The 27,593-nt window shown below is 41.3% G+C and overlaps 1 protein-coding gene across 3 annotated transcripts in view; it reads right to left on the minus strand.

Moving 5' to 3' along the window:
• Positions 1-2,829: 2,829 nt before the first annotated feature.
• cpt1a2b (carnitine palmitoyltransferase 1A2b) overlaps positions 2,830-27,593 on the minus strand; it is a 52,678-nt gene continuing 27,914 nt past the window's right edge. For 2 of the 3 annotated variants that reach the window (XM_053239117.1, XM_053239118.1), the window contains exons 13-19: positions 18,189-18,305; positions 11,543-11,707; positions 8,585-8,713; positions 8,011-8,166; positions 5,768-5,881; positions 5,585-5,677; positions 2,830-4,955 (exon numbers count right to left, since the gene is read on the minus strand). In XM_053239117.1, the coding sequence (XP_053095092.1) occupies positions 4,854-4,955; positions 5,585-5,677; positions 5,768-5,881; positions 8,011-8,166; positions 8,585-8,713; positions 11,543-11,707; positions 18,189-18,305 (876 nt within the window). In that variant the 3' untranslated portion in view covers positions 2,830-4,853. The remainder of the gene's footprint in view (positions 4,956-5,584; positions 5,678-5,767; positions 5,882-8,010; positions 8,167-8,584; positions 8,714-11,542; positions 11,708-18,188; positions 18,306-27,593) is intronic. The other variant, XM_053239119.1, reaches the window with a different exon arrangement.

Genomic DNA, 27,593 nt, shown 5'->3' on the forward strand with positions numbered 1-27,593 from the left:
TGTGCTCTGATGTTCTTTCTGTCCACATTAAGAGAGATTGTTGTCTCTACACCAGTTCTCAGCTGTCAGTGTCTTCAGTGAACACAATGCAAAAATGGCCATGCTCTCAGGTGCACGCAGTGACACTAGCCAATCACAGGTGTCTGTGAGCTCCTGTGTGTGAAAGAGGGCAGATAGTGCTTTGCTCTTTGTGTGTTACGCTGCCTTGTGACACTGCATGAGCACCAGTTCAAAAAGTTCATGCATCAGTTCATGCATTTGGCTGGTAATCTGGGAGGGTGATGGCTATCACACGCTTTCTCCAAGACACAGGATAGCGTTCACCCTCCTGGATTGTTAGCTGTCATACGATACTGAACTGGTGGATGGGAATGGGCCAAAAACTAAATTAGGGAAAAAATCTTGGGGAACAATGCTTTGTCTAAGGTAACCACTGGGGATAAAAGCTGGGGATAAAAGCTGCTGCACATCTGTTTCATTAAGATGTAGACACTAGAAATGCATACATGCACATGCACACCATTTATTCATTCAGTTTATATATATATATATATATATATATATATATATATATATATGTGTGTGTGATCGAAATGTAGACTTTCAGCTTTATTTTAAGAGGTTCTGCAAAATATGGCATTTACCATTTAGGAATTACTGCCATTTTCAGTAAAGTACCTCCATTTTCAGGGGCTCAAACGTAGTTGGACAAAGAGACATAATTGTAAATATAACCATAATTTTAATACTTGGATGAAAATCCTTTGCAGTCAGTGACTGCCTGAAGTCTGGAGCCCATGATCTCAAAACTCAAATTCTGTGTTTCCTCCCTGGAGATGCTTTGCCAGGCCTTCACTGCAGCCACCTTCAGTTGCTGCTTGTTTGTGGGTCTTTATGCCTTCAGTCTTGTCTTCAGTAAGTGAAAAGCAGCTCTATCGGGTTGAGATCAGGCGACTGACTTGGCCATTGAAGAATATTCCATTTCTTTGCCTTCAAAAAGTCTTGAGTTGCTTTCGCAGTATGTTTAGCGTCATTATCCACCTGCACTGTGAAGCGGCGTCCTATCAGTTTTGTAGCATTTGGCTGAATGTGAGCAGAGAGTATAGCCCTGTACACCTCAGAATTCATCTTGCTACTTCTGTCAGCAGTCACATCATCAATAAACACCAGTGAGCCCGTTCCACTGGCAGTCATACATGCCCATGCCATAACACTGCCTCCACCATGTTTGACACATGATGTGGTATACTTTGGATCATGAGCTGTTCCTTTCTTTCGCCATACTTTTCTCTTTCCATCATTCTGGTACAAGTTAATCTTGGTTTCATCAGTCCAAAGAATCTTATTCCAGAACATGGGAGGCTTTTTTAGATGTTTTCTGGCAAAGTCTAATCTGGCTTTCCTGTTTCCTGGTTTTTCTTCGTCAAGGAAAGGATTCTGCGATCATCCACTTTAGTTATCTTCCGTGGTCTTCCAGGCCTTTCGATGTTGTTGAGGTCACCAGTGCTTTCTTTCTTTTTAAGAATGTACCCAACTGTTGATTTGGCCACACCTAAGGTTTTTGCTATCTCTCTTATAGATGTTGTTGATTATGTTGTTTTTTCAGGCTAATGATGGCCTCCTTCACTTGCATTGAGATCTCCTTGGACTTCATATTGGTAGCTCCATTCGAACAGCTGCCAAATGCCAACTCAATACCTGATATCAACTTCAGACCTTTTATCTGCTTCATTTGTCTTGAAGTAACGAGGGAATGGACCGCACCTGGTCAGTTAACTTCTTGTCAGTCCATTGTCCAAATACTGGCTGTAAATTAATGGCTGGAATTCCTATGTGGTAAATGCCATATTTTTGTGGAACCTCTTAAAATAAAGCGGAAAGTCTACACCTCGACCACACTGTTTTATTTCAAATCCATTGTGAAGGTGTATAAAAGCAAAATCACAAAAACTCTGTTATTGTCCAAATACTTCCGGACCTGACTGTATATATTACATACAGTATATATAGACTCCTGACCATTACACACATAGATAATTACATTTCTTCAATCTGGCAACCTGACTAAATATATGTAAATATCTTTCTGCAGGACTTTAAGCACGGAATTAACACACCAAATTAAAATGATACACATTTTAGAGGAATTCCCTGCACTGGTCTGATTTCAGTGAAACATGAAACGGAATGCGACGGAAATACCTGCTCCTTTAATTTTTACTTTCACTTTCGGAATGCAGGAATGATATCACTCCCTACACACACACACACACACACACACACACACACACACACACACACACACACACACACACACACACACACAGAGAGAGAGAGAGAGAGAGAGAGTCTCATACACTTTCACTTCAAACATCACGTGACTCATTCTCAAAATATCTCTTTAAGGTAATTCAGCCGCGTTAGCGCCAAAATGAGGTCAGCACCTGAAGGGGATTTTATTTTTTTTTTCAGAAAACAGAAGTTGTATTGCTGAGTTCATCACTATGATCATTACAGACACACACACACACACACACTCAGAGTGATGATGCTTACAGACTTTAGACTTCATGAAGAGGCTTTAACTAATGCAACCTCTTCAGGTCATCAATATTCCACCCAAACTGGACACAGGATCCGGTCAGCCTCAGCAGTCAGTTACTCACTATATCTCACACATTAGCTTTAGCTTGTTGTCACTGATACTGTATATACAAGTCTGAGTTCTATAATTATTCCACACGTTTATTTATTTATTTTGAAGTACAGCTTTAACGCATCTGTGATCAGCCTGTTGGTGAAAATGTACAAAGTAAACGCACCCTCTCAAACATTCAACAGTTTATTTATTCAAGAACACGAATTTCCCTGTTTAACATTTTGGTTAAAGCTGAAACAGTTTGGGAATTAAATTTTCACCACACACACACACATAAATTATACACATAAGAGAAAAACATTCATATGAACACCAAACAGATAATCAGGTTCCCCTTTAGTAAGCTTTTGCATTGCTTTGGCATAGTCATTGAATTTGTCAATGTAGTACTAAAATATTTTGCATTGTGATTGCATTGTGCATTTTAACGCATTAAGCAAAGTTATTGCATTGTTACTGCATCATGTGAACACAGAATATTAAAACAGAAAATTTCCAACACCAGCTTCATCCATAACTCCAGTCTGATTCAATCATTTAAAAACAGACAATTCCCATTTCAGTAAAATATCAAGATAACAGTTCTGTCTAGATGTTTAACAGTAGAGTATTATATAAACATAAAGAGAAACTCAATCTCACTACAGCGGCTGTTCAGTGACTCAATCAGAGAAATCTGCAGCTTTAATTTACATTCATTCATATGCAGATAAGTGAAGCGGGTTAGGGTTAGCGTTAGGGTTATCTCATGCATAAATGGTTACAGCATTAAACACTTGTGTGTGTGGGTTTACACAGTCATGGTAGGTGGTGACAGACGGGAAGCTTAAATTCAGTATGCCTACAGTGAAACCATTAGGTGATATATTATATCTCACTTACAGTATAATACAAATGATGGAACTATAACACACACACACACACACACACAAGCCTGGATTAAACCTGCTTTTAACCATGTGTACACAAGATGGCTGCCTGTGTTTGGACTGTCGCTTGTGAACGTTCTCAGAACTTAACGCTACACGTCTGTGTGGTCCAATACCGATGTAAACAGTGTAAACAGTGTAACAACGTAAACAGCGCTGCGCCTCAAATCACACGTGTACCATTCTAAACCGTTATCGAGTACTAACACTAACCGGTTTTCCTATTACAGTTAGGGTTTAACACTTCTCATGTAGCCTTCTTTGTACCGATCTTCTGGATTCGATTTGAGAAGCAGCCCATGACAACAGTCACGATGACGGTGTAAAGCTTTAAAGAAAGACAGAGTGTGTTTACTGTCAGTGTGTTTACTATCACTGTGGAGGAAATCGCTAAACATGACGCTAAACATGACACTAAACCTGATGGACACGGATGCTTTGGCTCTGATGTGCCTTTTACTGGACGTTGCTTTAAATCGTCCAGATGTACTTAAACTACGCAGGAGACCGTGTAAACAATGCTGCTTAATAAATCTGTAATGCTCGACTGGCTTCATGTTGCGTTTCCTCTGAATACCGAACAACAGAAAAGCTGTTTCACTGAAACCAAAAAGCACTAATCTTATGCCTCTGTCCTAGTAATGTATACGCAGAGTGTGTGTGCGTGTGTGTGTGTGTGTGTGTTTATTCTGTCTACTTTTACTGCCTCTTCTCTTCCAATGGCATTTTTGGGTGTAAAAAAATGATGACGGAGTAAATAATGCTCCTCGTGCACGCTCATTATCTCACGTACCCCTTCACTGATATTATGGAGGTGCGTGAAAAATATCGGTACAAACAGAAATCAGATCTAAGGGGGCGTGTCGTTCTGTGTGATCACCTGACTACCTTGACCATCACTGATTGGCTGTATGAATCTAGAGTCTGTGGGAGAAAAAAATCAGCCCCAGCCTTGCTTCTCACTTCACACCATTCTGTGTGTTATCATTACGACCTGTTGATGGCGCTGCTGCACTCACTTACACAAAAAATCCAAAATATTCCACTTTGAAACATTAAACAGTGAATAATCTGATGTGGAGCCAAAAATGAAACGTTATACTAATGAGCTGCTAGCATATGCACACTAGCCTCCTCTGGATATATATGATCGTTTCCCCTGTGACTGATTCACTGCAGGTCTGAGACCATATCTCTCTCTCTCACACACACACATACACACGTGCACGCACACACACACACACACACACACACGCACACAGAGTTTATGGCTGTTTTTTCTCCACTGGTTTCTCAGAGTCGGCGCTGAACAGAGACATCAGGTCCTTTAAAGCTCGGCTGATCTGAGAACCAAACCTGCGCGAGTTCTGAAACACACACACACACACACACACATGCACACACACACTATTAGAACAATCCACCACACAAACATCTGGTCAGTGATGATTCCCTTTCACCAACAGATGAGGGACAGACAGGGGCAGATGAGGGACAGACAGGGGCAGATGAGGGACAGACAGGGGCAGATGAGGGACAGACAGGAGCAGATGAGGGACAGATAGGGGCAGATGAGGGACAGACAGGGGCAGATGAGGGACAGACAGGGGCATGTGAGGGACAGACAGGAGCAGATGAGGGACAGACAGGAGCAGATGAGGGACAGACAGGAGCAGATGAGGGACAGATAGGGGCAGATGAGGGACAGACAGGAGCAGATGAGGGACAGACAGGAGCAGATGAGGGACAGATAGGGGCAGATGAGGGACAGATAGGGGCAGATGAGGGACAGATAGGGGCAGATGAGGGACAGATAGGAGCAGATGAGGGACAGACAGGAGCAGATGAGGGACAGATAGGGGCAGATGAGGGACAGACAGGGGCAGATGAGGGACAGACAGGGGCAGATGAGGGACAGACAGGGGCAGATGAGGGACATATGAAGGACAGCATGACGTGTGTCAGCGTTGATGAGGTTTAGCAGTTAAACACTCACTGTGTGTGTGCAGGAGTTTTTACACGACACGTGGAAGTTGATCAGGTTCTCACCAACTATGATGTAGGACACGCCGTAACCGTCATCAGCCACCTACCAGAGAAACAAACCAACAAACACACGAACACAAAACTTAATTTCAGGGTGTGTGTGTGTGTGTGTGTGTGTGTGCACGCTACTTACAGGGCCGAAGCCTCCACCCAGTGAGATGAATTCAGGATGATTAATCAGGTCAAAAAGCTCCATCTGCTGCACAGGAGTCTGAGATGTGGAGAGACGCCAGGGTTCAGACAACACCTGTAACACACACACACACACACACACACAAAATGTCACTTATCTTTATCAGCCACTTATCTTTTCTCAACATTTAAAATATTATGTTTTTCTAAATGTTTTGGAGTGCATGTGGAGTTTTTTAAATGTTTATTAGTCAGTTTACTGACTATGTGCAATTGGGTCCCTGGAGGACTAGTGGTCAGGCCTCGGCGCTCTCACCGCCGCGGCCCGGGTTAGATTCCCAGCCAGGGACCCGCACACGACGGTGCACTCCCAGAACCAATCCCAGGCCCGGGTAAGGTTAGGGAGGGTTGCATCAGGAAGGGAATCCGGCGTAAAACTGTGCCAAATCAAATATCCACTGTGGCATCCCCTAACAGGAGCAGCCAGAAGAAGAACAACAACAACTGACGATTGGCAGTTAAATAAGGGAAAATAACTGACTCAGCAGCATAATCGCAAACGGAAAGTTAACGCTAAGGTGGGAGTGCCACTCCTCTCCGCTTCACGTGTCTAACAGGTTTGCTCTCCTCAGTGAAGCACTGCTGAGAAACCTGAAAGATCTCTGGTTATAGGAGACTCCATATTAAGGCACGTGAAATTAGCTAGCAGCAGCTTGAGTTCGGTGAATACCGGGAGCCAGGTGCCGGACAGAGCAGCTAATTCAATTCAACTCAATTTTATTTATATAGCACTTCTAACAGTGGACATTGTCACAAAGCAGCTTTACAGAAATTATAGAATATTTTAACCACAATATGTTAACCACAAAATGTGTACTCATATATAAGAATGCCCTTCTGAAGAGTTGCAGACAACTGCTTGGCTTAATTCTGGACAGAATAAAGTCTAATGGCACCAACACCCAGGCCTTCCACAGTGATCTTTGAGCTGCATGAATGGCCACAACAAAATCCATTTATCCCTAATGAGTGAGTCAGAGGTGACGGTGGTGAGGAAAAACTCCCTGAGACGATATGAGGAAGAAACCTTGAGAGGAACCAGAATCAAAAGGGAACCATCCTCATCTGGGAGACACCCGATAGTGCGATTATAAATCATTCCCTTCTATAACTGTGTACTAGAAAGTTAAGCAGTGCTGTGTGTTAAAACAGGAACTTGGTATGAGCATCGTGAGATTTTCATGTTATTAACTGTTCAGTGATTGAGACTTGAGTGTAAACTGTTCTTAGCTATTACAATCTTTAGGCAGGTCAGAATGCTCTACATTTCCTCCTTCATTTCCTCAACCATTTTACCACTGACCTTCATCCGGTGTTGAATTAAGACCGCCGTTCAGTTCTTGTTACACATCCGGAACATTCAGAAATGTAAAATTTCATTATTCATAAAAATAAGTAAAGAGGAATTACAAACGTTACATAAAATAAAACGTCTGCTACATTAATGTAACTTATACATTTATACTGAGAAGTGACGTAGAGTCCACAAAATATAACACACACACACACACACACACACAAATACCAAAATGAATGGCAAATTATTCATATACACTCCTGGGCAAAAAAATGAGCCAAGCCCAAAATGGCAAAATATGAAGCATTTAATGGTTTAAGAACAAATGATTGTTGAGGAAATGAGCAGAATGAAGCAGATGCTCCTGAGAGCTCCTGAGCCTCCACTCACTGGTTTCCTTTCACTGTCTGGGGAAAATCTAGAAACAGAGCAATTCACTTCTATTGCCTTCTTGTATGCAAAATCATGATAATGAATTGAATGTTTGATGTACTAACACATGTCTGGGTGTATTAAGCTCTTTTATCTATTTGTTTAATTCTTGCTAATGATTTGTTGTTAAGATCATTAAAAGCTTCATATTTTTCCATTCTGGGCTTGGTCCATTTTTTGCGCAGGAGTGTAGAGTTAAATCAAAATCAAAATTACAGACTACTGAGAGAGAAAACAACAAACATTATGTAGAGAATATCAAAGTGTTAAAATCCTCTGCTGCTAAAAAACAAACAGGAAGAGCTAGGTGGAACTGAAGCAAGGAAATGAGGCAGGAAGGAAATGAGGCAGGAAGGAAATGAGGCAGGAAGGAAATGAGGCAGGAAGGAAATGAGGCAGGATTTCAAAGGAAACACCAGCTGTAGAGATGATAAGATTTAAAGGCAAAAACCCACCTGATTGAGAAACGGAGACTCGACGCCGAGGTATTTGGAGACCACATAGAGGCAGAAGAGATGTCTGTCGATGCCGGAACCAGTCATGGCCAATTTGTAGAGATTCTGGTGTTTCTCAGCAGCTTTACGCAGGAGAGAGACGCACTGTTCCTTCCCCTAACAAACACACGATCATCAGCGAAAAATTATTTCAACACTTAACCACAAAATAACTCACTATCACTACATCATACAGAAACTATGGAGTTATTCACAAATATGCTAATTTAGCAGATGATTATTATATTAATGTGCTTATTAAAATGGCCAATCTGTTAGCGTGTAAATAAACAGTACAGTAACAGGAGGACATAAAAGTACTGAATGCTAACAGCTACTTAAAGTATAACAACAGTAACATGCAGTAATTACACACATCATGTCATGATGGAACACGCTAGTCATGATGGTGTGTTCACGTAATGGCGTGTGTTCATGTAATGATGTCATCACGTAATGGCGTGTGTTCATGTAATGATGTCATCACGTAATGGCGTGTGTTCATGTAATGGTGTGTGTTCAGATGGTGTGTTACCTCTCCAGCCTCTAGAGCCAGAACAAATGCACAGCTCTCGTTAGAACAGGAGCGAACGGTCTCAGTGCGGCCCTCTCTGAATAAACGCGTCATTGAGGCCTCATATGTCAGACAGAACCCTCCTCTGTCCTGTACACACACACACACACACACACACACAAACACAGTATTCACTTCAGCAATGGTTATGGGGTTTAAACAGTATCATTAATAGAGAGTGTGAGATCAGCTGAGAGTCCTCACTCTCTCCAGCACACTCACTACCTTTACCTCATTTATCGAGCTGGATACGAATAGATTTATGCCTAAATCATTCGTACGAGTGTTTATGAGTGTTTATGAGTGTTTACGAGTGTTTACATGAAAATCCTGTCAACTCGGAAAAACATTGGTATCCTACTCGTGCTCCTGAGTGTGTGTAAACTTACGCACAAGACTAACTAACGTAAACCTCAAACTGATGGACTTCAGATCCTATAATCTGCAGGGATTACTGCACTTTTCTCTCTGGAATATTCTGTGGAGTTTAAACTGTTTGTGTTTATGACGTTTGCAGCTTTTATCCAGAGCGACTGATAGAAGAGCTTTAGAGTCTCGATCAGAAACACGTCCTCATGCTAGTTCACTCGCTCAGGGACTCAGAGCTCCGTCCACAACATTTACTCAAAACCAGCCGCTTTATTTTAGTGGCTTTAATTAAAAAATATAAAATATAAAGAAAACGATAGAATACAAAAAAAAATAAATAAAATATAAAAAATAAAGAAAACGAGCTGACACACACCCATAAATTAAGAAAAATAAAAATAATCATTCAATGAGGACCAATACTGATAGGTGTTTATTTAACAGAGTGTGAGGAACAATGTTAGTGTGTATTCTTCCTGTGTATACTACATTCAGTAGAGACAGGCAGATACACTATATGGCCAAAAGTTTGTGCACCCCTGACCATCTAATTCATATGTGCTTTTTGAACATCCCATTTCAGATCTATCCCCCTTTGCTGTTGTAATAACCTCCACTCTTCTGGGAAGCTTTCCACTAGATTTTTCCATTCAGCTACAAGAGCATTAGTGAGGTCAGGCGCTGATGTTGGGTAAGGAGTCTCCAGTTCATCCCAAAGGTGTTCAGTGGGGTTGATGTCAGGGCTCTGTGCAGGACACTCGAGTTCTTCCACTCCAACCTTCACACACCATGTCTTCATGGAGCTCGCTTTGTGCACAGGGGCATTGTCATGCTGGAACAGGTTTGAGTCTCTTAGTTCCAGTGAAGGGAAACTGTAAAGCTACAGCACACAGAGACGTTCTATACAACTGTGTGCTTCAGACTTTATGGGAACAGTTTGGGGAAGAACCACATATGGGTGTGATGGTCAGGGGTGCACATACTTTTGGCCATATAGTGTATGTGTGTGTATGTGTATATATGTGTGTATGTGTGTGTGTGTGTGTGTGTGTGTGTGTATGTGTGTGCGCGCTCTTACTTTCCATTACATAAGTAAATCCCCACGCATTTAGAAAATGCCAAACACCAACACATATTAAAATCAATGTGGTGTGAGTGAGAATAAACACACACACAGAGTATACAGAGTCTGTATGTTATACAGAGTATAGGGTTAAATCTGAGATTTAGTCACAAATTCTGAAAGATAAAAATAATAATGATGATGTTTCAACCAAGATCTCAGTTTCAGGAGATCTTCCTGAGACCCAGGCCACGACACACAGCTCCTGAGCGTCACTGAAGCTACAATCAGCATTGTGTTTTTGTGGTCAGACGGGATAAATTCAAACTGTTTTTCTTTAACATGATGGATTCATGGGTCATTTTGAAGGTGTTTGTGTAAAACAGCCAGTTAGCCTTTTCTGCTTATTTCCACTGGCTAGTTTGTATTAATCGCAGCTTTTACTGACACTGACACTTAACATCCCATAGTCAATGTTAATCGTTATGGATTTATGAAAAACTGGTATTGTTAAGCGTGCAGTTAGGTGTTGCCTTAATAACTGGCATAAATGAAAAGTTTGTGTTTTAACCATAAACTGTGCACCAGAGCTGAATGTGGATCTGAGACGCTGTAGGATCTCCAGCCGCCTCCTAAACATGAAAAAGCTGTAAGGCTTTGGTTAAAAGTGTTCAATCTATACAAACCACCGAAGTTTGCTCTTTTCATTTTGTGGACAGGAGCCACATACAGAAGATACGGAGAAGTGGAAGGGCTCCGACGTTCCAGTGAAAACTCTGAGGCGGCGTCTTGTCAGGAAAAAAAATTTAAGGTTACTGAGAACAGCTAGTCTCCCTAAACAGCAGCTGATGCAGACAAGGACTGAGTGGTGCAACAGAAAAGTGCTCGCCCTATCGGCTGGAGGTCGCGAGTTCCATGCCATAGCCACCCGTGGCCGAGAGTCCAACAGAGCGATCGTGGTCGTGCTCTCAGGGTGGGAGGGGAAGTCACCCTCTCCCCCATCAGTCACAGCGATTAGCTACGTCACATAGCTACACTCATAGTTCAGAATTAACAGCTAACAAAATGTAAGATTTTGTACCTGAATAAAAGTGGAGGTTTTCTATGTACATATCTACGTGAGTTAAAGTACAAACATACTTGAAAATGTACTTAGGAGTCCAAAGTTAAAGTACTGTGAGTTACTGCAGTTAATGAACAATTTCTATTAAGGAAACCTCAGTGACTGCAGACATGAGTTAGCTGTTCATGTCTTCCCTCATAGTCTCCTTAACAGAAAAACATTATAATAATAATAATAATAATAATAATAACAGCTTCATATAACAGCAATAACTCACTTTTGTTGCTTTAGTACATTTACAAGTGAAATTACAAATCTGAACCGGAAGTCTCGCACAAAAACAGGAAATATGAGCTATTACTTAGTTCCACATTTCAAACTAAGGCGGAGAAAGATGGGTGTGTGTGTGTGTGTGTGTTATTACCCTATAATATGCCAGTTGAAGTGATATCTGTATAAAAGCGTCTGGGCTGATTTTCAGCTTTTTAATGCGTCCTTTTCCGAACTGTCTGAAGGGAAACACGTGACAGTCGACATCATCAGCCAAAGCTCGAGCCACCGCCAGAGACTCATTCATCTGCTCCTGCACCTACACACACACACACACACACACACACACACACACACACACACACACACAGGTAAAGCAGGTGAACACGCCAATCAGCCGTGCTGTACGGTTACAGCATGGGTTCCTCATCACCTCACAGACCTTCATCAGTGTGTGAGCATTAATAAAGGTTCTGCAGTGCGGGGGTTCCACATGGTTCTGTTCTATTGTTCTCATTTTATACCCTGCATGCAATTCACAAACATACTGCTGGACTTCACTTCTGATGACACAGTTACAAAAGTGTTTTATTTTAGTTGATTTTTATATTATTTGATTAATGTTTCATTATAAATTTCTATTTAATTCATTAATGAATGGCTTTAGATTAGTTCAGTAATATGATTAATCATAAAATAAGCTTTTAATCTTTTTTAATGGACCTTAAATAAATCTGTATGCAAGCACCAGTACTTACACACACACAAATATGTTGGATGAAATGTGTGTAGGAAATGTTTGATACGAGATTCAGTCACAGATTCTGATAAAAATGATGGACGTCCCTGAAGAACATTTCAAATAAAGATCTTCCTGAGATCCAGCCCATGACACACCTGAACGTCTCTGGAGCTACAATCAGTAGTTTGCTTTTGTGGTCAGATGAGATAAAAATCAGAAAAAGAAAATGCTTTTCTTTATCATGATCAGCATGTTTGGTGTAAAAGGGGAGCTGAACACACGTCAGAGTCCCTGATACCCTGCTGTGGCATACAGAGGAGGATCAGTGATGCGTTGCGGCCTTTTTCGGTGGCTCTTGTGAAGATTGATTCTGCTAAGAAGATTCAGTTAAGAACCAGGGTACTTCAGCCTGAAACTGGGCTACCTCTGCCAGGAGGTAGACAAATTTCCAAATCAATACAGAAACAGTTTCAGGAGACAAAGTCAACACTGCTGAAAATCTATGGTACTGAAACTCAGAAGCCAAAAGGCACCAACCAAAAAAATTTCAGTACGACAGAGTACCGAAAATTCTTGACAAATTAATGCCTATTTTTGATACTTCGGACAAAAAGTCCATCATAAAAGACTATTAAAACTATTTTTAAAAAAAGAAAAGAAAATATGCAGACAACTTTAGAGTGTGACTGACACCCTGATGCATGGAGAGAGAGAGAGAGAAGTGATACCACAAATATCAACAGAAAAAAAGGATATTTATCACACTTCCCTATTTGGTCCCTACGAAAAATCAAGAGACAACCCAGATCCTGTTGAACATAAGAGCAGTAAGGAGTTAGCGTAGCTCTGTCGAGGACTGGGCCTGTGCATGCTTACTGGTAGGATCTGAGGAGACTCATTGGGTTGGTTCACTTATTGTTCAGCTTTTGAGTTTGGTGTAGTGGACAGTGATGTTATTGACTCGGACTGTCAGACCACAGTTACCTTTATCAGACTACTGTGTTCCTAAAGAGAATTCACCAACCAAACAGCACACCAAAAAAGAACTAGAAACTACTAAACTGACTAATGGACTAAATGGCTGTACGATGGGCAGTACAGACTGTAATGATGGGCAGTATAGACTATACAACGGGTAGTATAGACCAGACAATGGGCAGTATAGATCGTATGATGGGCAGTACAGACCGTGTGATGTGCAGTATAGACCGTACGTTCGGCAGTATAGACCGTACGTTCGGCAGTACAGACCGTACGTTCGGCAGTACAGACCGTACGTTCGGCAGTATAGATCGTACGTTCGGCAGTATAGATCGTACGTTCGGCAGTACAGACCGTACGTTCGGCAGTACAGACCGTACGTTCGGCAGTACAGACCGTACGTTCACCAGTATAGATCGTACGTTTAGCAGTATAGACCGTACGTTCGGCAGTATAGACCGTACGTTCGGCAGTATAGATCGTACGTTCGGCAGTATAGACTGTACGTTCAGCAGTATAGACCGTATGTTCAGCAGTATAGACCGTACGTTCGGCAGTACAGATCGTATGATGGGCATTATAGATCTTACGTTCAGCAGTATAGATCGTACGTTCAGCAGTATAAATCGTACGTTCGGCAGTATAGACTGTACGTTCGGCAGTATAGACCGTACGTTCGGCAGTATAGACTGTACGTTCGGCAGTACAGACCGTACGTTCGGCAGTATAGACTGTACGTTCGGCAGTACAGACCGTACGTTCGGCAGTACAGACCGTACGTTCGGCAGTACAGACCGTACGTTCACCAGTATAGATCGTACGTTTAGCAGTATAGACCGTACGTTCGGCAGTACGTGTGATGTGCAGTATAGACCGTACGTTCGGCAGTATAGACCGTACGTTCGGCAGTACAGACCGTACGTTCGGCAGTACAGACCGTACGTTCGGCAGTATAGATCGTACGTTCGGCAGTATAGATCGTACGTTCGGCAGTACAGACCGTACGTTCGGCAGTACAGACCGTACGTTCGGCAGTACAGACCGTACGTTCACCAGTATAGATCGTACGTTTAGCAGTATAGACCGTACGTTCGGCAGTATAGACCGTACGTTCGGCAGTATAGATCGTACGATGGGCATTATAGATCGTACGTTCGGCAGTATAGATCGTACGTTCGGCAGTATAGACCGTATGATGGGCATTATAGATCGTACGTTCACCAGTATAGATCGTACGTTCGGCAGTATAGATCGTACGTTCGGCAGTATAGACCGTACTTTTGGCAGTATAGACCGTATGATGGGCATTATAGATCGTACGTTCACCAGTATAGATCGTACGTTCACCAGTATAGATCGTACGTTCGGCAGTATAGACTGTACGTTCGGCAGTACAGACCGTACGTTCGGCAGTATAGACCGTACGTTCGGCAGTATAGACTGTACGTTCGGCAGTACAGACCGTACGTTCGGCAGTACAGACCGTACGTTCGGCAGTATAGATCGTACGTTCGGCAGTATAGACTGTACGTTCAGCAGTATAGACCGTATGTTCAGCAGTATAGACCGTACGTTCGGCAGTACAGATCGTATGATGGGCATTATAGATCTTACGTTCAGCAGTATAGATCGTACGTTCAGCAGTATAAATCGTACGTTCGGCAGTATAGACTGTACGTTCGGCAGTATAGACCGTACGTTCGGCAGTATAGACCGTACGTTCGGCAGTATAGACTGTACGTTCGGCAGTACAGACCGTACGTTCGGCAGTATAGACTGTACGTTCGGCAGTACAGACCGTACGTTCGGCAGTACAGACCGTACGTTCGGCAGTATAGACCGTACGTTCGGCAGTATAGACTGTACGTTCGGCAGTACACACCGTACGTTCGGCAGTACAGACCGTACGTTCAGCAGTATAGATCGTATGTTCGGCAGTATAGACTGTACGTTCAGCAGTATAGACCGTATGTTCAGCAGTATAGACCGTACGTTCGGCAGTACAGATCGTATGATGGGCATTATAGATCTTACGTTCAGCAGTATAAATCGTACGTTCGGCAGTATAGACTGTACGTTCAGCAGTATAGATCGTACGTTCGGTAGTATAGACTGTACGTTCAGCAGTATAGACCGTACGTTCGGCAGTACAGACCGTACGTTCGGCAGTATAGATCGTACGTTCGGCAGTATAGATCGTAAGTTCGGCAGTATAGACTGTACGTTCAGCAGTATAGATCGTATGATGGGCAGTATAGATCATACGTTCGGCAGTATAGACCATACGTTCGACAGTATAGATCGTACGATGGGCATTATAGATCGTACGTTCGGCAGTATAGACTGTACGTTCGGCAGTATAGATCGTACGTTCAGCAGTATAGACTGTACGTTCAGCAGTATAGATCGTACGTTCGGCAGTACAGATCGTATGATGGGCATTATAGATCGTACGTTCAGCAGTATAGACCGTACGTTCGGCAGTATAGACTGTACGTTCGGCAGTATAGACTGTACGTTCAGCAGTATAGATCGTACGTTCGGCAGTATAGATCGTACGTTCGGCAGTACAGATCGTATGATGGGCATTATAGATCGTACGTTCAGCAGTATAGACTGTACGTTCGGCAGTACAGATCGTATGATGGGCATTATAGATCGTACGTTCAGCAGTATAGATCGTACGTTCCGCAGTATAGACTGTACGTTCGGCAGTATAGATCGTACGTTCGGCAGTATAGACCGTACGTTCGGCAGTATAGACTGTACGTTCGGCAGTATAGACTGTACGTTCGGCAGTATAGATCGTATGATGGGCATTATAGATCGTACGTTCAGCAGTATAGACTGTACGTTCGGCAGTATAGACTGTATGTTCGGCAGTATAGACCGTACGTTCGGCAGTATAGATCGTACGTTCGGCAGTATAGATCGTACGTTCGGCAGTATAGATCGTACGTTCGGCAGTATAGATCGTACGTTCGGCAGTATAGACTGTACGTTCGGCAGTATAGACTGTACGTTCGGCAGTATAGACTGTACGTTCGGCAGTATAGATCGTATGATGGGCATTATAGATCGTACGTTCAGCAGTATAGACTGTACGTTCCGCAGTATAGATCGTATGATGGGCATTATAGATCGTACGTTCAGCAGTATAGACTGTACGTTCCGCAGTATAGACTGTACGTTCGGCAGTATAGATCATACGTTCGGCAGTATAGACTGTACGTTCAGCAGTATAGATCATATGATGGGCATTATAGATCGTACGTTCGGCAGTATAGATCGTATGATGGGCATTATAGATCGTACGTTCGGCAGTATAGATCGTATGATGGGCATTATAGACCGTACGTTCGGCAGCACAGACCGTACGTTCGGCAGCACAGACCGTACGTTCGGCAGCACAGAACGTACGTTCGGCAGCACAGATCGTACGTACGGCAGTACAGATCGTACGTTCGGCAGTACAGATCGTACGTTCGGCAGTATAGGCCGTACGTTCGGCAGTATAGGCCGTACGTTCGGCAGTATAGGCCGTACGTTCGGCAGTATAGACCGTACGTTCAGCAGTATAGACCGTACAACAGGCACCTGATAGATCCTCGACGCCTGTCCAGAACCCTGTTAAACATTGCAGGACAGGATCCTGTTACTCTCCCCAGGAGAGGATTTAAATATTAACTTCAGAGTGCAGATCATTTTAAAACCAGTGTTTTAGAGCAACAAGTGCACTACTCAGGATTCTCAGCATACTGTGTTCAAATAAAACTATAGTATCATCGGACAGTCAAGATCATTTTATATAAACCATATTTAAACACAAACACAGTCTATATTACCCACTAATGACATACAAGAACACAGCAATGAGGAGAACCTGCAGAACCCCTGCTGAGAGAACACATCCTGGAGCAAAGTCCCAAACAGACATTCTCTGAACTGGAACTCGGTCACTGAAGCAGAAAAAAAAAACGGGACAGAAAAACTGAAAAAAGCAGCAGTCATGTACCTCTTGTGCCCTCATTATTCTGTCTAGTTTGAGGAAGAAATTCTTTCCTTTACCACATCCTGTTCTCCTCTAGAGGAACAAAAGTAGAAAAATAAATCAATCAGTGGGAACATTTCATTTAGATTTACTACAGAACCCTAAATCACTCACAGTGATTACACACAGTTACAGACGAGTCGAGTGATCATGTGTAACCTGGGCTGTTAACTGCAAAGATGAAAACCTGGCATCTTTATTCTCAGGTCTTTATTCTTGTTAAATAAAGAAAACTTAAAAGGACAAAAAAAAAAAATAAAGAAAGAAAAAGTCTGAATTTAAAAACAGGAGAAAAGGATGCAGGTAAAGCATGTATACAAAACAAACAAACAAATAAAATTAATCTCTAAAAACTGAAATCTTTACCTGTTTTGAAATCAAAATGACAAATGATAAAAATAGAATGCTATTATTATTATTATTGTATAATTATAAAATAAATTCAACTACATTTTATTTATGTATTGCTTTTAACAATAGACATTGACACAATGCAGCTTTACAGAAATCTGGATATAGATTCAATTTTATCCCGAATGAGCCAGAGGCAACAGTGGTGAGGAAAAGGTCCCTGAAACACCAGATTATAAATTATATTATTCTTATGTAATTATAAATCATTTCTTTGCTACAGCTGAAGACTGGAGAGTCAGGAGGCTAGTTGTGTTCCTTCATTCCTTCAGTAAAATGAACAGTAATGCTGTATGTCAGTGGAGCTTTTGCTGGAAAGCAGCAACATGGCATTTTTATATATTTATATTTACTACAGATCTGAAGTGCAGAAATGATTAAATAGATTTTTGAAGTGGTGCTGCATGAGTGAGTGAGAACGTTACCCTGTTGTTAAGTGTGTGTGTGTGTGTGTGTGTGTTTGCACTTTAGCACTTTATCTTTGGTTCTTTCCGGTGTAAAACCCCACAGTTCTCTGAAATATGAGACCACGACAATAGAAAGTTGCGGCTACCAAGCGTGTGTGTGTGTGTGCGTGTGTGAACGCGTGTTTGTGCATGTGTGTGTTTGTCTAACCTCTGGTGGTACGTCCCAGCTGAGGCGTTGAGGGGGAGGTAGAGATTGCTGCACTTCACCGTGACAGTTTCCATCTGTGTCATAACCTAACTGAAAAGCATCTGTGGCCAAAGTGAACTGAGAGAGCAAGAGGGAGACAGGTCATTACTCTTATTACACACGCACACACACACACACACACACACACACACACACACACACCTACAGTCAGGTCCATAAATATTGGGACAGTGACACAGTTTTGGGAATTTTGCCTCTGTACACCACCACAGTGGATTTGAAATGAAGCAGTCAAGATGTGACTGAAGCGTAGACTTTCAGCTTTAATTCAAGGGGTTTAACAAAAATATTGCATTAACCGTTTAGGAATTACAGCCATTTTTTACAGAGTTCCTCCATTTTCACAGGCTCAAAAGTAATGGGACAAACTAATATAATCATAAATATTAGGATTATTTTTATTACTTGGAGGTAAATCCTTTGCAGTCAATGACTACCTGAAGTCTGGACCCCATGGACATCACCAAATGCTGAGTTTCCTCCCTTGAGATGATTTGCCAGGTCTTTACTGCAGCCATCTTCAGTTGCTGCTTGTTTGTGGGTCATTCTGCCTTCAGATTTGTCTTCAGTAAGTGAAAAGCAGCTCAGTTGGGTTGAGGTCAGGTGACTGACTCGGCCATTTAAGAACATTTAATTTCCAAGCTCTTGGGCTGCTTTCACAGTATGTTTTGGGTTGTTATCCATCTGTACTGTGAAGCGCTGTCCTACCAGTTTTGCAGCATTGGACTGAATCTGAGCAGAAAGTATAGCTCTGTACACTTCAGAATTCATCCTGCTACTTCTATCAACAGTCACATTATCAATAAACCCCAATGACCCAGTTCCATTGGCAGCCAAACATGCCCATGCTATAACACTGCCTCCACATGTTTGACGGATGATGTGGTATGCTTTGGATCATGAGCCCTTCCTTTCCTTCTCCATACTTTTCTCTTCCCATCATTCTGGTACAAGGTAATCTTGCATCAGAACTGGTCAGGCTTTTTTTAGAGGTTTTTAGCAAAGTCTAATCTGGCCTTTGTGTTCTTGAGTGTTACCAGCGGTTTGCATCTTGAGGTAAACCGTCTGTATTTACATTCATGAAGGTGGCTCTTGATTGTAGACTTTGACAATGATAGGCCTACCTCCTCCAGAGTGTTCCTGACTTGGCTAGATGTTGTGAAGGGGTTGTTCTTCAATAAGAAAAGAATTCTGCAATCATCCACTTTAGTTGTTTTCTGTGGTCTCCCAGGCCTTTTGGTGTTGCTGAGCTCGCCAGTGCATTCCTTCTTTTTAAGAATGTACCAAATTGTTGATTTGCTCACTCCTAAAGTTTCTGCTCTCTCTCTGATAGGTCTGTTTTGGTTTTTCAGCCTAATGATGGCCTCCTTCACTTGCATCAACACCTCTTTGGACGGCATATTGAGAGTTCCCATGAACAGCTAGCAAATTACAAATTCAACACTTGGAATCAGCTCCAGATCTTTTATCTCCTTAATTTATCATGATATAAGGAGGAAACAGGCCACAGCTGGCCATGAAACTGCTTATCAGTCAATTGTCCCATTACTTTTGAGCCTGTGAAAATGGAGGAACTCTGTAAAAAATGGCTGTAATTCCTAAACGGTTAATGCAACATTTTTGTTAAACCCCTTGAATTAAAGCTGAAAGTCTACGCTTCAGTCACATCTTGACTGCTTCATTTCAAATCCACTGTGGTGGTGTACAGAGGCAAAATTACCAAAACTGTGTCACTGTCCCAATATTTATGGACCTGACTGTACATGTAGAACTGTTCCTGAGGACTCTGTGGTTCTTATTAATCATAATTTGGTTCTCTTCATTAGCTCGTTCATTAATCTGCATGTAGGACACTGTGTAGGGGAAATTTAATATATCTGAATTTCTGTAAAATTCCTTTGTGACAAAGTGCTATACAAATAAAACTGAACTTAGGACGTACATTGTGTTACACTGTTTAAAATAAAATTTTTAAAAAAAAAATCTAATCAAACTATACGGATCTAAGAGCTACATGAAAACATCATTGTGGTAAAAATAAATCTATTCCTTCATCTTCAGTAAGCACTTGTCCTTTATAAGGGTCGTTGTGGATCTGAAACCAATCCAGGAAACACTGAGCATGAGAAGGGAATTCACGCTGGAACTTATGCTCAATACACACACACACACACACACACACACACGCACACAAAATCATTGGCTGATAATGTCAACTGTCGCGTGTTTCCTGTAATACAGTTCAGTCTGGAAAAAAGACGCATTAAAAAGAGGAAAATAAGCCCAGATTCTTTTATGCAGAGATCACTTTCCAGTCTTGGATTCTGGAAAAAACAGTCATACATTTTTTTACAGATTTTCTGCCTAATTTAGTCTTGGCCATTTCCTGGCCACCAGCCATGTAATGACCTTCCCCTTTTAACTCGCTTTGCTTGGCGTTGCCACTAGAGGGGGTAATAAATGTATAGGATATAATTGAAACGAAGTAGAGCAAGAGTTATCCAGGTTTGTTTGCTCCTGAGGTACGGCTCGGGAGCATGATTTACGAATGAAGGTGAAGTTATTGACTTGAGTATTCATTTACAAGGTATTGATTGCCATAGTTTAATGCTGGGTTTATACTTATGGTATACGTAACATAAATATGCCAAAGTGTTGAGTGTCAAGGAATTTATAAGTGTGTTGGCTTATTTCCCCTTGCTAAATATTTAAGTGTCTAGATTATAAGTCTGATGTAAGTTTTGATTTAAGTTGTAGACAGACAAAATGGAAGACACAGTCGAGCAAACGGTAGTGCAAGTAAGTCAAAAGTCAGTTCCTGATAAGGATTTAGACACTTCTACAGGAATGCAACAAGTAAGATCAAGATCAAGTTCTCGAAAAAGAAATTACACAGAGAAAGGCCTAGAGATGCACAAACAGGAGGCAAAGAAGCATGAGAAAGCCTTTAATAAAGCTTATGACTCCTGGAAGCAGATAGCTAAGGAAGTTAGATCTAAATTAAAAGCTTTGTGTACATGTGAAGAGCTTGAACATATTTTAAAGAACATTCAAACCAGACAAGATGTAGTCACTCAGCATTATGCTCCCTTACTGCGCAACCATACTGCAACTCCAGAGGTTGTTAAAAGAGTAGATGTTTGTTCCACACTGACTGCAGAAATTTGTGATTTGGTGAGCAAAAGAATAGAAACTGTTGATGACATCCAGAAGAAAGAAGTTGTGAAAGAAAGAGTAAGACAGATATTAAATAAAGATGAGTATGAATCTATATTTGGCTGTACTAATACAGAGACTATCATCTCAGAATCATCTCAGATTTCGGAGAGCTTATCAATGACATCAAAGACCTCCTCCAAGGCTTCCAGTAAACGAGTCGATGCAGAAGCAGAATTCGTAGCCAAAGTTGGGCAAGTGAAGGCCATGCAGGAAACTCACACTCAGCAAGCTCGACTACTCAAGATAGAGAATGACTGGAAACTGAATGAAGCAAGAATGCTAGCAGAGATCAAGCAGAAAGAAACAGAGATGCGCTTAAAACTAGAGGAAGAAAGGACAAAGTTGCAGATGCTACAAGCAGATAAAGAGGTTAAGGTAGCCGCAGCGCGAGTGAAGGCCTACAACAATTGTGAGAGCAATCTTGAAGATGATGAGGAGAGAGGTAATGTAACTCGGTCTGGATGGAGAGAGGCTGAAAATAAATCTCAGCTGAATCCTCAGGTAAAGTCATTCCATTCTCAACAAGTATTTCAAGATGTAAGGACAATTCAAGAGACTCAAGAGGCAGAGAATTTAGCCCAAGTACTAGTAAACTCCTTAAGTATAAGTCGTTTACCTGTCCCAGAACCAACAATTTTCATTGGTGATCCTCTGAAGTTCATTGATTGGAAAATGTCTTTCACTGCACTTATTGATCGTAAATCGATTCCGGCGAGTGAGAAAATGTTGTACTTGAAAACCTATCGTGCTGGAGAAGCTCGCAAGGCCGTATAAGGGTTCTTTTATAGGAACTCTGAAGATACATATCAGGGCGCCTGGAGGGTCCTTGAAGAGAGGTATGGAAATTCCTTTATTGTTCAGCAAGCCTTTTGAGAAAAACTTATGAGATGGCCTAAGGTGGGAGCAAATGATCCACTTTCTTTGCGAGAATTCACTGATTTCTTACAAGGCTGTGTTGAAGCTATTCCACATGTCAAAGGTTTGGCTATTTTGAATGATTGTGAGGAAAATTATAAATTACTCAAGAAATTACCAGAGTGGATTGTGCGCAAATGGAACAAAATTGTGGTTGAAGAGTTGGACATGACTGGCGATTATCCAAGCTTTAAGCGATTTGCGGAATTCTTGCAGAAGGAGTCTAAGATAGCTTGCAATCCTTTCACTTCTCCACTTCTAACAAGTTTGAAGGTTTCAGATGAGAGATTGCCTAAAAGATCCATAACTTTCAACATAAAGGCCCAAGTTAAAGATTCAACAAGGCCAGAATATAAGATAACATCACCATGTTCTGTTTGTAAGAGTGAAGCACATAATATCGCTAAATGTCCTATCTTTGCAGAAAAGCCCATGGATGACAAAAGGTCTTTTATTCGTGAGAATCATATCTGTTTTGGATGTCTGAGAAAGGGGCACATTTCAAAGGACTGCAAACGATGGCATATTTGTGGCACATGTGGCTTGCGTCATCCAACTTGCTTGCATGAAGAGAAAGACAAAGGACCTGTGAAGGTATCAAGAATGGATGTTACTTCTACGGAAGTGCATACAAGTCAAGAAGTTCAAAGGGTTATGTCTCATGCAGTAACAACGGGCTTCTGCTACCTCTAGTATTGTTCCTGTTTTTATTTCAACAATGGAAGAGCCACAAAATGAGATTCTTACTTATGCTTTACTTGATACACAGAGTGACACAACTTTTATTCTGAAGGATTTTCTTGATGAGCTCCAAGTAAGCAGTCGGGCAGTGAAGCTGAGACTCAGTACTATGACGACGATAGATACAGTCACTGCAAGTAATAAGGTTAGTGGCTTGCGAGTTCGAGGGCTCCAAGGTGGGAAATGTATCCAAGTACATCAAGCCTATACATGTGACTTTATTCCTATAGACAAAGCTCATATTCCAACCAGAAAGACTGCGTTACAATGGCCTCACCTTCAGCACATAGCCAATGAGTTTCCACCACTCCAGAGTTGTGACATAGGATTGTTGATTGGACACGATTGTCCTTCAGCATTGGCTCCCTTAGAGGTCATTTTTGGCAATGAAAATGAGCCTTTTGCACAGAAAACAGAGCTGGGTTGGAGCATCATAGGCCTTGGTAATCCCCACCTGGATAGACAAGGAAGTCAAAGTTTTGTTCATCGAGTCTCCGTGAAAGAGCTGTCAGTTCCAGCAGCTAATGATGTTTTAAAGGCATTAGAGTCAGACTTTAACGAGAAGAGCTATGAGGACAAATATGCGTCCCAGGAAGACATCTGCTTTATACGCCTTCTTAGTGATAATATCAAACATAAAGAAGATGGACATTTTCAACTTCACCCTTCCTTTCAAGGGTAGCAGTCTTCCTTCCCTCTCTAATAACAAGAAGCTTGCTATGATACGTCTGCAGCACTTAAAGAAGAACCAACAGTATTATGATAACTACAAGACCTTCATGGAAGAAATGTTCAGCAAGGGAGATGCAGAGATAGCTCCTGTAACATCTGATGGGGAAACAGTGTGGTATATACCACATCATGGTGTTTACCACCCTCACAAGCCAGGCAAGTTGAGGGTGGTGTTTGATTGCTCTGCAAAATTTTGTGGCATTTCTCTTAATGACACTCTTCTCACTGGTCCAGATTTGATCAATTCTCTAGTGGGAGTACTTTGCAGGTTCAGGAAGGAAGCTGTTGCTGTGACATGTGATATCGAAAAGATGTTCCATCAATTCCATGTTCCTCCTGATGAAAGAAACTACTTGAGACTTTTATGGTGGGAGAAGGGAGACTTGGAAGGAGAACCCCAAGAATATAGAATGACGGTACACCTTTTTGGCGCTGCTTCATCACCTGGGTGCGCCAACTTTGGTCTTAAATATCTAGCAGAGAAGTACAAGTCTGAGTATCCCATAGCTTCATCTTTCGTGAAGAAGAATTTTTGTGTTGATGATGGTTTGATTTCAGTTCCATCGATTCAGAAAGCGAAGGAGTTAATTGTTGAAGCTCAAACCTTGTGCAAGCATGGAGGGTTACGCCTTCATAAGTTTAACTCAAATAAGAAAGAAGTTCTACACTGTGTGGATTCTTCAGAGTGCGCAGTAACTACCATACCGTTTCACCTGAGTCCTGAAGTAACAGGATATGTTCTTGGCATTCAGTGGTCTACGAAAGATGACACATTCAGTTTTGACATCAAACTGAAAGATCAGCCTTCAACACGTCGAGGTATTTTGTCAATTGTTGCTTCTTTGTACAACCCTATTGGGTTTGTTGCTCCCTTCCTTTTGAAAGGAAAGTGTATTTTACAGGAAATGTGTCGTAGAAATATTGGATGGGATGATTTAGCTTTCAGCTTTAGTTTCCCTTCGGCAAGCAGAGCGAGGTTGGTTTCACATATTTCTTTGGTACAGTATTGTTGATTAATTTGAATGTTAAATGTTTAGTTAATATGGTGGATGTTTGTTATTGTAAATGTTGGTTGTTTACTTTTTTGTTTGTTTCTTTCTTTTTGTTGTTTTGTAGTTTTACGGTGCCATGGTGCTGTGATCTAATTGTTATGGTGCTATGAAGTCAATCAATGGTCGTGATGCATGGAGAGAATTTGCAACAAAGAATTGAGACAACGAATACTTCAGTATTGAAGTTTATTGCATCTGAGTAAATAAAACGAATGCACCCGTCAAAGCTCTCTGCTTTATTTGTTCGACGCTGAAGGGCTGCTACAAGCCAGCTGTGTACTATCCTACAACAGCTACTAACCAGAGAAGGTAAAAGCTAACATGTGCCTCAAGACACATGAAGCTAACCAACCTGTGCATTTTAGTCGAGCCGCTGATGATGCAGTGTCAGGGGGAGGTGGGGGAAAGGGGGGAAGGCGGGGGGGGTTAAACACACTCAGAGGCCAATTTTACTCTATAGACTCTATCGATCTCCAGACGATAAACACTTTACTGATGTTCCACTCAGGAGCCCAGATGGACTTCAGTCGGCTTTCAGGAAGTGATATGAAGTCATATCACAGAATCAGAGCTGCTTATTTTTTATGAGTGCAGACGCTAATGAGTCCGAGATTTATGGACAGGCTCGAAAATGTGGCTGGGTTTCAAAGAGCCCTGACATCACTCACTCACACACACACACACACACACACACACATTAACCAACATCACCCATATTCTGAGTCGAGTTTGAAAATAAGAGGATTTAATGCTGAAATTTCACACATCAGCATTCTGAGCTCAGACATAATTACAGACTAAAGCGCTGTACAGAGGTGTGTACACATGAGAACAGAGTTTATCTGAAACAGAGGCGTGTCTCAGTTACACGAGACTCTGTTCTAAACTTAAGCTCGGCTCAGGTACTTCACCCTGTGAGTGAGACACACCACACATTTTAAACTAAAATAATCTACAGGACAGTACTTCATTCATAACTATTTATCTATCCATTATCTATATATGAAGAGTTTGGTTCCAAAACGCAATAAACGCCATTTTTAAAAAATTGAGTTCCCACCAAAATCAGTATTGTATCTGGTCGATATTGAAAAGTCAATTTTTAATTTTACACAAAATGCGATAAACGCCGTGTTATTCTGTCATGTTTTCTCCCTTTCTTTCCAAACTGCGACAGACGCCAGTCTCCCTTCTCTGCAGAATGCGATCCATCCGCTCAGCCAATCACAGCGCACCGCTCCACGCACTGTAAACAGTAATGGCGGCGCTTTGAATACATCCTGCATCCTAGTTTTCCTCATTACTTTGTACTTTGTGATCAACAAACAAACAAAAAATGAATAATTTTGACGGCATTGATGAACCTGTGGTGGTTTCTGCGGTGGGGAAGAAACGTAAGGCATCGAAATCTAATCATTTACATGAGGAGTTTAAGAAGACGAGGCACTCGGGAGGAGGAAAAATGCCGGCTGTTGCTTGAGAAGTTATTCCTTTACCTATCAGTAGCTCGTGGTGACCTTGCTCAACAGGGCTATAGGATGAATAAAATCTTTAAAAAAATCTTTTAGGCCTACAAGTGATATAAAATTGATACTATAATATGTGAATCTTTCTTCTTTACAGTGTTCTTAATATGAAAACTAAGTGTTTTTATTAATGCCATGAATGTTTTTGTTAATACAGCGTATAGCACTAGTCAACTAAATGAATGTGACATGGCAAAGATGAACGCACTTTCAGAAGTTGAATGTAAGGGAAATGTCATTTTGGAATTTCTGTGGTCTAATGTGATTGTTGTTCATGTTCTTGTTCGTGATGAAATTTTCTTTTATTGCTGTAATTAATTTATAGCATCAACAAGATGACCTGTTGAATTCATTTTGAGAGCGATGACTGATTGAATGTATTTTTAGTCCAGTGTCTGTATATAAGTTTAGTATTGACCAAGTTCAGAGGCTGTCATATGTGGATCAACTTACTTTGTTGTGTATTTTCAACAGTTTCAATATGAAAAATAACTTTTACATTGATTCAATGGATTTATTGCATTTTGAAAAATGTGTCATGGATTTATTGGATTTTGGGAAAAAAATAATCAGTTTTTATAATAAATCTTTGAAAATCAAAATCTGGATTTGAATTTTTAATGTTATTAGAACCTAAAGATGCTGTGTGAAAGTTTGAAACAGAAAATAGTGGTTTTCATCTTGCCACTTTCAACACATTTTTACTCAAATTAATCAAAATGGATTTCTATCGTTTTGGAACCAAACTCTTCATATCTATTTGGAAAGTCTGCGCAGTATTTTACTGGCTGATTATCTGGTTCCATTACACCTACTGAACCAGACGATTCTCTTATGTGATGTGTTTAACAGTCACAGATATTTGAGCTGGGTACGGATTGTTCCAAATTTAGAATTAGTAACCATACTGCACTCTTCCACACACACACACACACACACACACACACTCAGATTAAGATGAGATGGTTTTATTTAGTGGACTGCTGCTATAGTGGGGATTTCTGCCACAGTGGAAAAACAAAGACACACTCACAGCGGAAACACCGACTAAAGAACAAACACAGAAGATGTGGGACACGCAGTCTGTCCAAAGTATAAAACCCCACCCCACCCCTTACCCTCAAACACACACACACACACACACACATAATGTACAGTGG

The sequence above is a fragment of the Pangasianodon hypophthalmus genome, chromosome 13 (assembly GCF_027358585.1).
Source record: "Pangasianodon hypophthalmus isolate fPanHyp1 chromosome 13, fPanHyp1.pri, whole genome shotgun sequence".
Lineage (NCBI taxonomy): Eukaryota > Metazoa > Chordata > Actinopteri > Siluriformes > Pangasiidae > Pangasianodon > Pangasianodon hypophthalmus.